This window comes from Polyodon spathula, chromosome 3 (assembly GCF_017654505.1).
Source record: "Polyodon spathula isolate WHYD16114869_AA chromosome 3, ASM1765450v1, whole genome shotgun sequence".
Taxonomy (NCBI): Eukaryota; Metazoa; Chordata; class Actinopteri; order Acipenseriformes; family Polyodontidae; genus Polyodon; species Polyodon spathula.
The window spans coordinates 21257631-21272611 of NC_054536.1; the positions used below are offsets into that span (position 1 = coordinate 21257631).

Below are 14981 nucleotides of genomic sequence, written 5' to 3' on the forward strand. Positions count from 1 at the left end.
GTGGATTTAGGTAGCCTCAGTTGCTTCTCTCTCTTCATGTCATCCCAGACAGACTCGCTGATGTTGAGATCAGGGCTCTGTGGGGGCCATACCATCACTTCCAGGACTCCTCATTCTTCTTTACGCTGAAGATAGTTCTTAATGACTTTTGCTGTATGTTTGGGGTCGTTGTCATGCTGCAAAGTAAATTTGGGGCCAATCAGATGCCTCCCTGATGGTATTGCATGATGGATAAGTATCTGCCTGTACTTCACAGCATTGAGGAGACCTTAATTCTGATGAAATCCCCAACTCCATGTGCAGAAATGCAGCCCCAAACTTGCAAGGAACCTCCACCATGCTTTACTGTTGCCTGCAGACACTCATTTGTGTACCGATCTCCAGCCCTTCGCGAACTAACTGCCTTCTGCTACAGCCAGATATTTCAAATTTTGACTCATCAGTCCAGAGCACCTCCCGCCATTTTTCTGCACCCCAGTTCCATTGTTTTTGTGCATAGTTGAGTCGCTTGGCCTTGTTTCCACGTCGGAGGTATGGCTTTTTGGCCGCAAGTCTTCCATGAAGGCCACTTCTGACCAGACTTCTCCGGACAGTAGATGGGTGTACCAGGGTCCCACTGTTTTCTGCCAATTCTGAGCTGATGGCACTGCTGGACATCTTCCGATTGCGAAGGGAAGTAAGCATGATGTGTTTCATCTGCTGCAGTAGGTTTCCTTGGCCGACCACTGCGTCTACGGTCCTCAACGTTGCCCGTTTCTTTGTGCTTCTTCAAAAGAGCTTGGACAGCACATCTGGAAACCCCTGTCTGCCTTGAAATTTCTGCCTGGGAAAGACCTTGCTGATGCAGTATAACTACCTTGTGTCTTGTTGCTGTGCTCAGTCTTGCCATGGTGTATGACTTTTGACAGTAAACTGTCTTCAGCAACCTCACCTTGTTAGCTGAGTTTGGCTGTTCCTCACCCAGTTTTATTCCTCCTACACAGCTGTTTCTGTTTCAGTTAATGATTGTGTTTCAACCTACATATTGAATTGATGATCATTAGCACCTGTTTGGTATAATTGTTTAATCATACACCTGACTATATGCCTACAAAATCCCTGACTTTGTGCAAGTGTACCTAGAAGAATTGATGCTGTTTTGAAGGCAAAGGGTGGTCACACCAAATATGGATTTGATTTAGATTTTTCTTCTGTTCACTCACTTTGCATTTAGTTAATTGATAAATATAATCTATTAACATGTCTATTTTTGAAAGCATTCTTACTTTACAGCATTTTTTCACACCTGCCTAAAACTTTTGCACAGTACTATATATATATATATATATATATATTATATATATATATATATACCCACCCCTCGTTATATCGCTCGCTTGCAATACTGCGGATTCGAATATATTGCGGTCCTGGAGTTGACTCCCCATTTTTACTGTCTAACTGCGTATGCCTTAGCTGCAATATAGACAGGCACTTAAAATTATTGTTTGTTTTATTTTGTACTGCACATCACAAACAAGAATTTACTAAACAATTAAAAAAAATTATTTATATCATAGTGTTACCATAGACACACGTATTGCACCATAACACAAAGCAAATTAAATATCTACTGGCTGAAGCGGTTTTTATTTTAGCCAGCAAGCAAGGTGTTCCTGTGTGGCAGCAATGCACAAGCTAAAGCCACAAGGCAGTGATGTCCGCTCCCTAGCAACTAGCCTCCTTTGTTGTTGGGAATGGATTATTTCAATACAGCGGGTTTGTGCATTTGAGAAAGGAGAGGAAGACTCATAAAATTAATTGGAGACTGGGGATTGATGAGAAGCAATTACCCTCCACTGTACGAATTAAAACTGTATGCTGCTTTTTATACGAAAAATTAGTAAAAGCAGGTTGCGTAGAGGATTTATACTGGACCCTAACGAACTCGATAAAACTAGGGCGTGGTTGTACAGTATTTATTTGTTAGCCTATTTTTTTTTTTATGGGTCTCTTGCTATATCGTGGCCCTTGATATATAGCGTATTTATTTTGGACCCCGACACCTGCGATATATATCGTGTGTGTGTGTGTGTGTGTGTGTGTGTATCACAGTCAACCCCCTTTATACTGCCTAGTACTAGTTGTTAACACAACAGTAGGTCTACTATTGATGTTTTATCAACTTTTCCCGTCTGTATGAAACATACTTGATTACTTTCGAGGAACAATTTATACTAAATCAATAAATAAATAAACACAAAAATGAACATTTGGCATCAAATCACCCACACAATTATTCCATGAAAACAAAGCGTTTTTTATTTTTTTACTTTTCTGTCATTTACTGTTTGTGGCACGGCTGTAAGCCTGCTGAATACTATCCTCCATTGAAAGATGCCATCTATTTATTTCACAAAGCAATTTTAAGCTCAACAGCATTTTTTTAAAAGAAAAAAAAAAACTATTCTGCTGTTTACAGAACTGAAGCATTAGTTTGTCAGCCTTCATTTGTGCAAAATTTGCATGTAAAGAAACAAACCTCTTACCGTACTTTTTTTATTGTGGTATATAAAAGTCACTTATTTTATCCAGAAGAACGTCTCCAATTGTCCTTCGATTAACAGTGTGCTTTACTTAGGCGAGAAAATACTTGCAATGTCTTGCTTTCTCATTTTCAGATGCATACATGCAGATATTTTTTTTTTTTTGCTCTGGTGTTAAATGTAGGGTCGACTCGCCATTTTGTACTTTCCGTTTTGCTTTGGGAGCAGGATTGTTGATGACATTGGTATGAGCGTTCAGTTAACAACGAATTAGGAGAGCGAGTCAAAGGTTAACTGCATAACTTTGTTGTTTTAATTGGCCATGATTATTTCGCTGGTGCTGCAATGAGGGAAACTATAATGCTTAATTTACGTTTGCTTGGTTTGGGTGATACAGCGGGTTAAAATAGCAGTTTTATATTGGTGACATTTGTTCAGAGAGAATAGCTGCCAGTATGCAAGAGGGACTTTATAACATGGGACAGATGTGTGTGTGTGTGTGTGTGTGTGTATGTATATATATATATATATATATATATATATATATATATATATATATATATATATATATATATATATATATATATATATATATATATATATATATAATATAAAAATACAGTATACTTGTGAATTTTGCACTTTAGTCAATGATGAGAGGTGCAGGAAATTTTAAATGGGGTCACTATGGTGATAATTATTGGATTTTTCTTTGTGATCAAATGTTAATGCCTATCATGCTCTTCAGTTACTGACTGGAGAGCCAAATTAGAATGTGTTTAAGAGTCTATTCAAATACTTGGATTTGGTGCCAGATTATATTATTTTGCTGATGTGCAATTGCTCTTTGCAGAAATGTCTTGTGGATTCACAGAGAGGGTGATGTGGTTTACCAGTTAGCAATTACTTTTAATATTCTGTACATGTAAAGGTCTAAGAACCAAAGCTCTCAAAAGCATGTTCTTATCTCTCATTAGCATTTCAACATCCAATCACTTGCCCTTTATTGTTTGCTGTTGATTCAGTATAAATGTGTATTAGATGTTGCTTTAGGTAGAAGTTAGTGGTTTCAAGGAACATTAAAGCCTGGTTCCACAGACCCTAATTAGCACTAATCTGGGTCTGCTTTACCTAACATTGCATTTAGTCCAAGACTTAGTGCTCATGAGGGACTGTGAAACCAGCCATTAGTGTCGTAGCAGAATTCCTATGAAGTTCTAGCTTGAAAAATTAGTTTTATAGTTCTAGGTAAGAGTTTATTTTAAAGCCTTGGTTATAAACACCATTATGTGTTTAAAGACGACAGACAGTGCCTTCCAGTGAGTCGTTCTAAGTCAAAAATACTGAATTTTATTCAGTTTGATAAATATTGTATACGGCATGAGCACAGGCACTTGAACACTAAAAATGCACTTTGTAGCTATTTTCTCTAGTCTTGAACTATTTCCTGCTACACAGGTAGTAGAAGCCGGATTGTTAAAAGCACTGAATTACTGCTTTGGATCCTGGTTTCTTGGAGTTCACAAGAGCTTTTGCTACAGTACTGAACATGTTTCTCTGGCTTAGACAGCCTGCCATACCAACCAAGTGGCTTAGTTCTTAGTAAAGGTGCTTTGAGGTTTAATACCAGACCTGGGTTGACTGCACTAAAACGTTAACCTAACGCAAGTGTCTCAGGCTGGGAGCAAGCAGAAGCCAAATCCTTCTTGGGATTATACCCTGTTCCTTTGTATTAAAATCATCTGTTGCACAGAAGCTGAGGCAGGTTTAGTTTTGGTGTTCTCTCCAGGATTGAAGAAGGGAAGGGTTTTGTTAAGAGTGTACCTAAGAACAATTGCTAATGTAATAGCAATATAAGGAGAGGGGGAATCTAAATAGGGTAACTGCTTTTCTATGTTTTAATAACATGAAGAAGCAAATATTGATTGAGACCTTGATTATCAGTACTACATACTGTATATCATTGCTCTTAGAACTTATGGGTATTTCAAGGTGCAGTTTTTGTATTGAGCTGTCTCTCTTTAGACTTCTGGCAATATTATGAACTAGGCAGATAACTACACAAAGAGTGGTATCTTCTGACCTTTTAAAAAAAGTTTACTTAAAACATCAAAACCAAAAAACACATACAGTATCAACTAAAAAGAGATTAAAAAACAAGACACTTTATGGGTTTTCCAAATAGTGCCAGCTATAAAACATCATACTGTAGACATTAATTATTGCACTGGTGTGCCGGTTTGCCATACACATTGGGAAATATCCAGGTGTTTGTGAATGTTGAAGGTTAGGTATTGATATGAGGGAGCTGAACAAGCACCGATGCCCTTATTTCTGTTCCTGTGTTTTCTAGCAATGGCAGGACCAAGACCGGTGGTGTTGAGCGGGCCTTCCGGAGCGGGGAAGAGCACTCTGCTCAAGAGGCTTCTCAAGGAGTACGAAGGGGTGTTTGGCTTCAGCGTCTCTCGTAAGTCTGCTTGCTTTCCAGCAAATTGCATCACTTTAATTAGCAATATTGCAAGGCCTGAGTGTCTGTGTGTAGCCTGGTCCTGAGGACATTAGTGGATTCCATATAAAAAAAAAAAGCTTGTGAACAGAAGATCAGTGTACAGTGAATCTTCAAGAAAGTCTGAGATGATCTGTGATTTACTTTTTTTAGTGTTTTGTTTTGTGCCAGAAACTGTCAATAAAATAATATCATTAAAGTAATAAATATGATGGGTCCTACTATTGTAACATTTTATTGAGAGTCTTCATGAACAAATAACCTTGTGACTTTTTAAAAAAATAATTTTCTGCAGACACGACAAGGAACCCAAGACCTGGAGAAGAGAATGGCAAGGGTATGGAGACGATGTATTAAAGAATACTCCCCCTCTGAACCTCTCCATCCAAAATGGATGAAGAAAAAGTATTATTATTAAGTGGTGAATAATCACCTATATTTGTTCCATCTTTATGTATCCCTTCATTACCCAAATGTTATAGGCGCCTTAGATTAATAATATATATATATATATATATATATATATATATATATATATATATATATATATATATATATATATATATATATATATATATATTATACACACACACACACATACAGTACCAGTCAAAAGTTTGAGTACACTTGCTGGAAACTAGGTTTTTTTCATAATTGACAATGTTTTACGTCGTATACGTTTCTGTAAATACTTGAAAATGAAAACACATGTTACAATATACAAAACAAAACAGGAGGAGTATTAAAGCAATGTACAAGAAAATTGAAAATTGTCTCTAAATCTTGGATTCCTCAAAATAGCCACCCTTTGCCTTAATAACAGCCTCACAAGCACGAGGCATTCAGTTAACAAGTTTCAGCAGGAAATCACCCCACATGTCTTCCTAGCTCTTCTGCAGCAATTCCCAGAGGTGTAGGGCACTTGTGGATAGCTTTGCTTTGACTCTTTTGTCCAGTTTGTCCTATACAAGTTCTTTGTGATTGAGGTCTGGAGACTGGGCAGGCCAGGTCATTAGATTGAGTTGTCCTTCACTTTCCTTCTTTGCCAGATAGTTCTTGCACAACTTTGAGGTGTGTTTCGGGTCATTATCTTGCTGAAGTACGAAGGACTGCCCAACTAGCTGTAATCCTGATGGAATGGCATGCCTCTGAAGTATGCTTTGATAGCCATGCTGGTTGAGCTTGCCATGGACTTGGTAAAGATCACCAACTCTGTCACCAGCAAAGCAACCCTAGACCATGACACTGCCTCCTGCATGCTTGACAGTGGGAACCACACATGCAGAACTCATGCGCTCACCCTCTCTGCGTCTTACAAGTAGTCGGTTGTTCAACCCAAATATTTCAAATTTTGACTCATCAGTCCATAAGACCTACTTCCACTCCTCAAATGTCCAGTTTCTGTGTTTTTTGGCCCAGGCAAGTCTCTTCCTCTTATTCTGCACTCTTAACAATGGTTTCTTTGCAGCAATTCTTCCTGTTAGGCCAGCTTCACGCAATCTCCTCTGAACAGTTGATGTTGAAACATCTGTACTTCTAGTAGCATTTAGCTGAGCTTGTATTTCAGGGGCAGTTAATCGCCGGTTTTGCAGACTTGTGACTCGAATTAACTTGTTCTCTGATTCTGCGGTCACCCTTGGCCTGCCTGACCTTGTTCGGTCCTCATGAGTGCCAGTTTCTTCAAATCGTTTGATGGTCTTGGCCACAGCAGTTACAGACACTTGCAAAGTTCTTGCGATTTGTCTTAAAGATTGACCTTCATTTCTTAAAGTAATTACAGACTGTCTATTTTCTTTGCTTAACTGAGCGTATTTTGCCATTTTCTGCTCCCTTACATTCAGGAATGACAAACTTGTGCCTATGCTACCTATATTTATAGTAATCATGGACCCTCACCTGTTAACAATAATTGGTGACAAAAGGTTAATTAGGTAACATGCTAGTTAACTCAGAGAACATCTAACAAAGACACTTTTATACTTAGGCCAGTGTTCTAACACCGTGTTCTACACATTTCAGACTTTTAACTGACTTGGACTTCAGACTGAAATCCCCTTGCTTTGGGTGACCATTTCATTGAAATTGACAAGATTTACATTTTCATTTAAAAATTTAATTTTTGAATGCAATTCACTTATGATTATCAGCTTATATAAGTACACATATCATATAATGAAATATTAAGTGTTTATAGACAAGTTTATACAGTTAAAAGCATAGATAATCATGAAAAACCTGGTTTCAAGCAGGTGTACTCAAACTTTTGACTGGTACTGTGTGTGTGTGTGTATATATATATATATATATATATATATATATATATATATATATATATATATATATATATATATATATAAAGGTTATTTTATTTACTAATATCCTTTTCAAAGTTGTCTCTGTAGTCCAAAAAGAAAAAAAAAAAACACACAAGAATTAATTCTGTCTCCTTCTACACAACATGTTCGTGACATTTCATTGTTACCTGCTACCTACATTTCATTGTTTAGTTTTCTTCCATATTTATTTTTTCATACATTTATCTAAAGGAATATGGATACCATTTTAGTACTTGAATTCAGAACTGGTCCAGTGGACTATAATGCTTATTAACCTTGTCTACTGTAGAAAACAGCTTCAGATAACATTCTGATTTATACTGTCCCCTTACCTTTTATCATGTTTGCAGCCATTCTTTGTGGCTTTTCTGGAATTACTTATCTATGGGGTGTGTTTTATATTCCAATAATTACAATAAGAACCACCTCGAATGATTGCAAAAATCATTAAAAAAAAAAGAATCTCATTTTACTGCAGGTCAAACTTATATACAACTGTTTTTATGACAACTGGGCTGGAAAAGTTTGGAGAACAGATTCCTGAGGTTCTAAATGTAGGGTTACATCCTTGGGAGGGATTAACCTTTAAGCTGTAAAGTACAGTAGCTTATTTCAAAGTGGCTTTTTTCTTAAACTTTTCTTTGTTTCAGTTTGACAGATTCTTACTCCCAAGCGCACTGCTATACATCATTGTCCTCCTCCACTGTCTGCACGTCCTGCTCCAGCATGAAAGTACTGCACTGTACAACAGAGCTAAACTTTTTTTTTTCTATACCTTTTTTTCTCCATAGGCTTGCACTGTCTCCCTTTGTATCTTGAGGCGACAACATTATTGCCCCTAGCAGACATCCTGCCTCCGGCTAGAGGTGTTTCATTCCTTACCTTGCTTAAGAGGGATTTATAGCAATGTGCCATTTAGCACAAACCCAATTTTTTTAACTGTATAACTTCCTATTACATGCTTTGGGGGCTTATCTCTGAAAGGAGAAATAATAATTAATTTTACTAAAGTAGTTTTAGTATTTTACTAAAGTAATTTTACTAGTGTAGAATCCTTGATAACAATCTACCGTTTGTCTTTTACATCTAATGACCGTAGTCATTTGTCTTGGAATATTTCAATGATTTCCAAGCAAAGTGGTCTATTTGGTCTACTGTGCATTTGTGTGCTTGAAACCACCGTGTTGTCTAATCTATTCAATTGAGGCTTCTGGTTAAAATACTGTTTAAATACGGTATCGTTTTAGAGGCTATTCTTTCCCCACCAAGCTGTCTAGGACTTCTAAGGGTGTACATACCGGTGTCGTATTTATATCTCTTGAATCAACTGAGGTTCCTAATCTGATTTCTCCTAGATCACTTGTTCATGTGCTCCCACATTGCTGTTCTGGGTTATAAGGTTAAGGAACGCTAAAGATGGTGTGGTTTTAATTTTGATTTCAGTTACCCAACAGAACCTCTACCATTGTAGATCATCTACAGCAGTACAGTGATTTATATATATATATATAAATTATGAATTTGTTTAACTACCTTCAGGTTGCTGTTCTTGATTGAAGTCTCTAACTTAAACTTTGCTGCTATCGTTTTCCAGTTTTGAAATATTACCAGTAAAAAAAATTATTTTAAAAGTTAATAAATTAAATGACACCTGTGTTCACAAGAAATCCAAGTAGTGTTGATATTTTGTGGGAAAGGAGTCTGAGTTGGGTAATTTGGTAAACACATTCCCAGTTTTGTTCTCCATTTATCCATTTGTGCCAGTACTTGCTGGAGTGGCTGCCTATTATTTGTTTAATTATAATGAAAGAAACTTAAATACAGGACTAATTAGCCAGCAATAGGATTTGTGAATCGGGGCTTGTAGAAAGTTCAACTCCCTTTCTCGTCCTCATTTTTATATATACAGTTACGTATTTTTGTAGTGAGGTGGCTAAACTTGGACACAGTATGCAACACTGTACATGCATATTCCTGACAGCCGCATGGGTTTACCTGGGTATGCATTTTAGATTTTGAAGTTTAAGTGTTTTTATTTATTTATTTTATTTTTGTTTAAGATTACCATTTTGTGACCAAAGAGGTGATGCAGCAGGGAATAGGTGCAGGTGATTTCATTGAGAATGCAGAATTCTCTGGAAACATGTATGGAACAAGGTATGTTGCTCGCTCTCAACAGCTTTGATGAATAATCAGACTTCTGTGGTACCTCCATTTGATTTATTCCTGATTCTGCTTTGAACTTGAAAGAATGTATTCTAAATATTTCAGATGAGATTATAAAGTTCTATGTATTCATTACCAATCAGACAGAACTCAGAGATATGATAATATGAGAGTGAATTGTGTAATTTAAATGGAGAGAGCAACACAAGCTAGTCAGAACAATGCAACAATGTTCAGTGTTTTCTTATTCGGAAGGGATTCCTGACAGTCATGTTTTGCTGTAAAATCTTAAGACCCTATCCACACTATGCCTTTAAACCATATTAGTTGCCTTTAAACTGGCTTAAAAGTGCTAAATACAGTTTGCGTCTACGCTACGCAGTGTTTAATGCTGTACTCGAGAACCAGACTCGAGACCACCTCAGGGGGTAGTCTCGTGTCCGGTTTCAATTAGATCGCATCATGTAGTGCGGTTTTTCAGAAGTGTGGACGCTGTAATACCGAACTACATTTGTTGTGTATCCTCCAGGATCCCAGAATGCTTAGTGGTATGTTCGGCAAAATACTGGCGCCTGAAGGACTTGCTATCAGTGTACACTCTGCAATGGGTATTCATATTTATGCTTTAAAAAAAAAAAAAGGACATCTCTGTTAAACTAGTGGGGGAAATAACAAAAGCACAACGTTAAATTAGGCGACTGCAAAAATGAAATGCAAGTTAAAAGTAGGATTGGGATGAACAAGTCACAGAATTTGCCAGCTCTGTTTAAAATAAAATTAAGGGGACCAGAATTGGGCGCAGGCAAGATATGAAGGTAAAAACAAAGATTGTTTTGTAATTAACAGTATTAACAGTTTTATGAAAACAGAATCAGCTCAATTTGTTTAAAGGGACGTCGCCTGATTTAAAAATAAAACCTGAAAACTTCAAGTCCTACTTCTGTGGGATACTATCGTATTGATTTCCACTGTTCATTGCGTTGCTAGGAACTGTAACCAACTATTCTAATAGTGTGTGGGTGCATTAAGCCTGAATAAACATGAAACGGTACTTTAGTGTGGACACTTTGAGCTGGATTAATTAGAATGGTTTCAAGTACAGTTTTCAAGATTGTCTTGAAGTTATGTAATGTGCACAGGGCCTTTTATTTTGTGTTGAACCCTTGTTAGAATCAGTTCCTGATCTTCCATTTTGCTACATATGTGGCCTATATTTGCTGACCTGTAGACAGGCTAACGAGGGCAGCTGTTAAGAGTTTAAAAGAACATTAAAAATGAATTAGGTGATGGGCTAATCCATTGCCTACTGCTAATCCCAGCATTGCAAATGGTGAATAGGGATAGCTTAATAAAACAGACAAGCGTTCTCCCAGATTTACTTGGCTACGTCTCTTGTTGTAAATACAAGTAATCGGATTTCAAGAAGCAGACGGATGGCCTGGTGCTGCAGATCCCTCCTCACTCCAATGGAATCTATTAAAATAATTGTTTTTCTTAAATGGTAATTCTTAAATTTGTGTTTCTGCTGGGGCTGTCTAAAGTGAGGCTGTGTGGGAAGGAGGTTAACAGTTGAGGACTGTAGCTTCCCTTTCTTGTTCATTTAAAGTACATGGTTTGCTTGTTTAAGCAGACTGGAATACCTGAGATCATAGCTTCATGAGTCTCCTCTCTCCCCAGCAAGGCATCAGTGCAGGACGTGCAGGCCAAGAACCTGATCTGTATTCTGGACGTCGACATGCAGGGGGTGAAGAACATCAAGAAAACCGACCTGAACCCCATCTATATCTCCGTGCAGCCACCCTCCGTTGAAATTCTTGTGAGCAGATTTACCAACTCTTCTTTACATTGTACTCAAACCCCTAACCCTTTTTCCCATTTCCTTATATACTGTATGTAACACCTTGGACATATTGCACATCTCACACTAGGGATGCAAGTTGGTTGTGATCGTTGTTTTTTTTTTTTTTTAATCAACTCTTTCAGTTGTTTTTGATGTCCAATCCCTTTTTAGTAAAACCGAAATGGAAGTTTAAAACTGAAAAACCAAACTGCATCTGTGCAGCCAAGGGAACAGGACACAACATTATATTTTCTTTAAATGTAATAAATACATTTAATACAGTTTTACTGCATCACTTATATCAATGTATTATACAATTAGAAACAATGTACAAAGAATAAAATAATGTATTGATTAACATTATACGTATTTATTATTTTCCTGGTACCTCCCCCTCCCCCATTCTCAATGCGGTCGGTTGTAAGTTGCAAACAACATGCAAGTCACGTCTGAGTCGAATTGCAGTTCATGTGATATATACATGACTGTATCAGGCCCTTATACTTGAATTCAATTAGTATGCTAATAGAATGCAGCAACAAAGTCATCAGACCAATTCAACTAATTTCAATACATGCACAGTAAGTGAAGCTGCCTTAACCACCCAGCTGTTTATCCTGCAATTTCGCGCAAGTCCAAATTTCTCACTCCCGTGAGAATAGCATGCAGGGAGTTATATGTGCATCTGCAAGGTTTACAACGTCTTTTAGACGTGTTACACTACATCCCTCGGATTGAATATATGCCACAATAGTCTGCAGTTTTGTTTTTCACTGGCAGATGGTAGCAGTCCGTAAGAAATGTGCTTGACACACCTGCCCATCCATATATACACAGCTGAATGGCCGCATTCGGCAAGTAATCACTGGATGCTTATTACAGAGAATGAGATGAGGGTACAGTATTTATTTCTTTGGTGATGTTACAAGGGGTTGTAAGGATCAGATTCATTCTGCTGATGAAGTACACTTCAGATAATAATGCATAACAGCGATACACACCCGTACCTGAAACTGAAAGTAGAAAATAAGTTTTCCACATCAATGATATGGTGCATTGATGGTAAACTTACTTCCTAATGACCTTGTATATGATTATATAAGTTTTGTGATTCGAGTTTGATGGCTGTCTGCTTTGAAATGAAGCAAAAAGTGCTATGACTGCACGATGACTGTTTGGCACACAGTTGTTATACTGCAATTAAAAAATATATATATATATATTTATACTTTTATATAATGCTGTCATTGGGGGAAAAAACATGTATTGTTCTGCTGTGGTTTATATTGTTATAATGCTATACTTGTAAACAAATTGTTATTTTGTCATTTAAGTTCTATTGAAATATATTTTCAGCAATATATAAAAAATTGTGTGTTTGCACCAAAAACAAAACGTTGAAACTGGTTGATACTCGCGAATTAAAGTTGGTTTTTTTTGAAATGAAGCACAAGTGCTACCAAAAAAAAAACAAGCCTGATTTTACTTCTGCTTTTGGCTGTTTGTCAGTCAAATCGTATTATATATAATTATATATGATATATTATAATATATAATATATAGATATATATATATATATATATTATAGCATACTTAATAATCTGATGGACAGAGTAATTTAACAGACACGACCTCCCAGAACTACATTTCCCATCATCCTCCTTCTCACTGGTAAATCCATATGTTACATATGTGAGCAAGGAGGATGATGGGAAATGTAGTTCTGAAACATGCTACATGTGGAGCCATCTTGAGGAATGCAGATTAAAAGTTTATAAAAGTGGTAAAAATAAAATAAAAAATTTAAACAGTACACACATACGTAAACAGTTGTAGCAACACATGGGAATATGTAACACAATGAAATAAAAAGGTCCTTATGTACCCTTAAAGGGATATTAATATGAACCGTCTATTTGCAGAAAAGGCTGCAGGCTAGTGCTGAAACTGCCAACGCTTTTTTATTGTACAAAACATTTGGTTTCGGTTTGGTTCATCATTCTCTTTTGTAGTTATCGGTCAGATACAGAATTTTACGCAAATATTTGGTTCCAGCAAAATCATGACAGTTGCAACCCTAATAATAATAATAATAATAATAATAATAATAATAATAGAACATTCCAATTTGTTTTTGTTGCTCAGGAAAAGAGGCTGCGGGACAGGCAAACAGAAACTGAAGAAAGTTTACAGAAGCGACTTGATGCGGCGAGAACTGACATGGAGATCAGTGAGTCTCCACTTGATGATTTATCTGGGAGCATTGCATATGGGTTTGGGGGAGAGGGCACTACACGAGGCTGCTTGTTTTAAGCAGCACTACCCATTACAGTGGGCACCACAGCAAGGTAATGGACCAATGTGTGGTTCCCAAGCAGAAGGTACAGCTGGATAAACAAGCAAAAGGACACAAATTATATGGTAGTACCAACTTCTGTGCATTTCTATAATTGTGTTCGCCTTGTACACTACAATATACACATTACACAGTTGTCTGTGCTCAGTTTCTCTGAAAGGGCAGTAGGTAAAACTGGCGTAATGGAGAAATTATCTTCTTTAAAACAAAGTTCAATCAGGTGTCCTTTAACCGTTAGCGGTCCATTTATTCAGCGCTTGTCAGACACGTCAGGTCCAATTTATTTTCACACGTGCTGTTTATTTTACACACGCTGTTTAAAATACTGTTTTTCAGAGTAAAACCAGTTTAAAAGGCATGTAATCGCAAAAGGACACTCAGCACTGTATCTCTAGCCAAGCCCCACCCCTTGTTCGCTGTATTTTTCACATACCTCTTTATAGACATGCATACTGATAAATCCTCTCCCGATTACTCGTTTTATCACCAAACTCCTCAATAATGGGTTCCAAGTCATTATTTTATTACTGTAACATCTCAAAAAGCTCTGCAAATGTCCGTGATATTCTTTGAGTGCTGGATGCAGCAGCAGCTATCTCCTTTGTTTATGTCCGTATTATCTCTGTGGTGCATTGGGCTATCAGATACGCCTTTCTCTGCTTTTTCCGGAAAAAAAAAAACTCGAGACCTGTGCTTTACGTCCTTTTGACTGGAAAGGGAAGACTGACCTGGTCCGACATGGGACTGCAGAGGGTTAAGGGATCTGGTGCTGTATGACGCGGTGTTGGTTTTCCAGTAGGGGGCACTGTTTTGTCCATGTATCTAGAAATCAGCCAGTTAATTTAAACCAATGTCTTACAGGATTTAGATGAGAAAAGCTTTTAAATAAACATGTACTTTTGATAAACATTATTATATTTTTTTTCAGGTAACGAGCCTGGTCTATTCGATATTGTAATTATAAATGATGATTTGGAAGAGGCATATGGAAAATTAAAATCTGTTCTCATTGAGGTAAGTTTGTGAGAGAGGTTTGCTTAATGCGGATACATGGGGACAAAGCCTTTTGTGTACAATAAACAACAATTTCAGAACTTTGAAAAATAAATTACAGTACTTGGCATAATTCAGCATCTTGTGAAACACTAAGGGGCTAAAAACATGTGTCTGCCAGTGTCTGCTAAACAGTGTGTACACACGAACTCGCAAGTGCGTCTAAGAACAGCATTATATTATTGGTGCTGTAAACAGA

General features: G+C 37.1%; 1 protein-coding gene across 3 annotated transcripts in view; it reads left to right on the plus strand.

Annotated features, from left to right (window-relative positions):
- The window catches only part of guk1a (guanylate kinase 1a), a 28412-nt gene that overhangs the window by 12261 nt on the left and 1170 nt on the right, over window positions 1-14981 (plus strand). For 2 of the 3 annotated variants that reach the window (XM_041244683.1, XM_041244684.1), the window contains exons 2-8: window positions 4879-4992; window positions 5327-5368; window positions 8159-8233; window positions 9428-9524; window positions 11211-11349; window positions 13519-13603; window positions 14658-14743. In XM_041244683.1, the coding sequence (XP_041100617.1) occupies window positions 4879-4992; window positions 5327-5368; window positions 8159-8233; window positions 9428-9524; window positions 11211-11349; window positions 13519-13603; window positions 14658-14743 (638 nt within the window). The remainder of the gene's footprint in view (window positions 1-4878; window positions 4993-5326; window positions 5369-8158; window positions 8234-9427; window positions 9525-11210; window positions 11350-13518; window positions 13604-14657; window positions 14744-14981) is intronic. The other variant, XM_041244685.1, reaches the window with a different exon arrangement.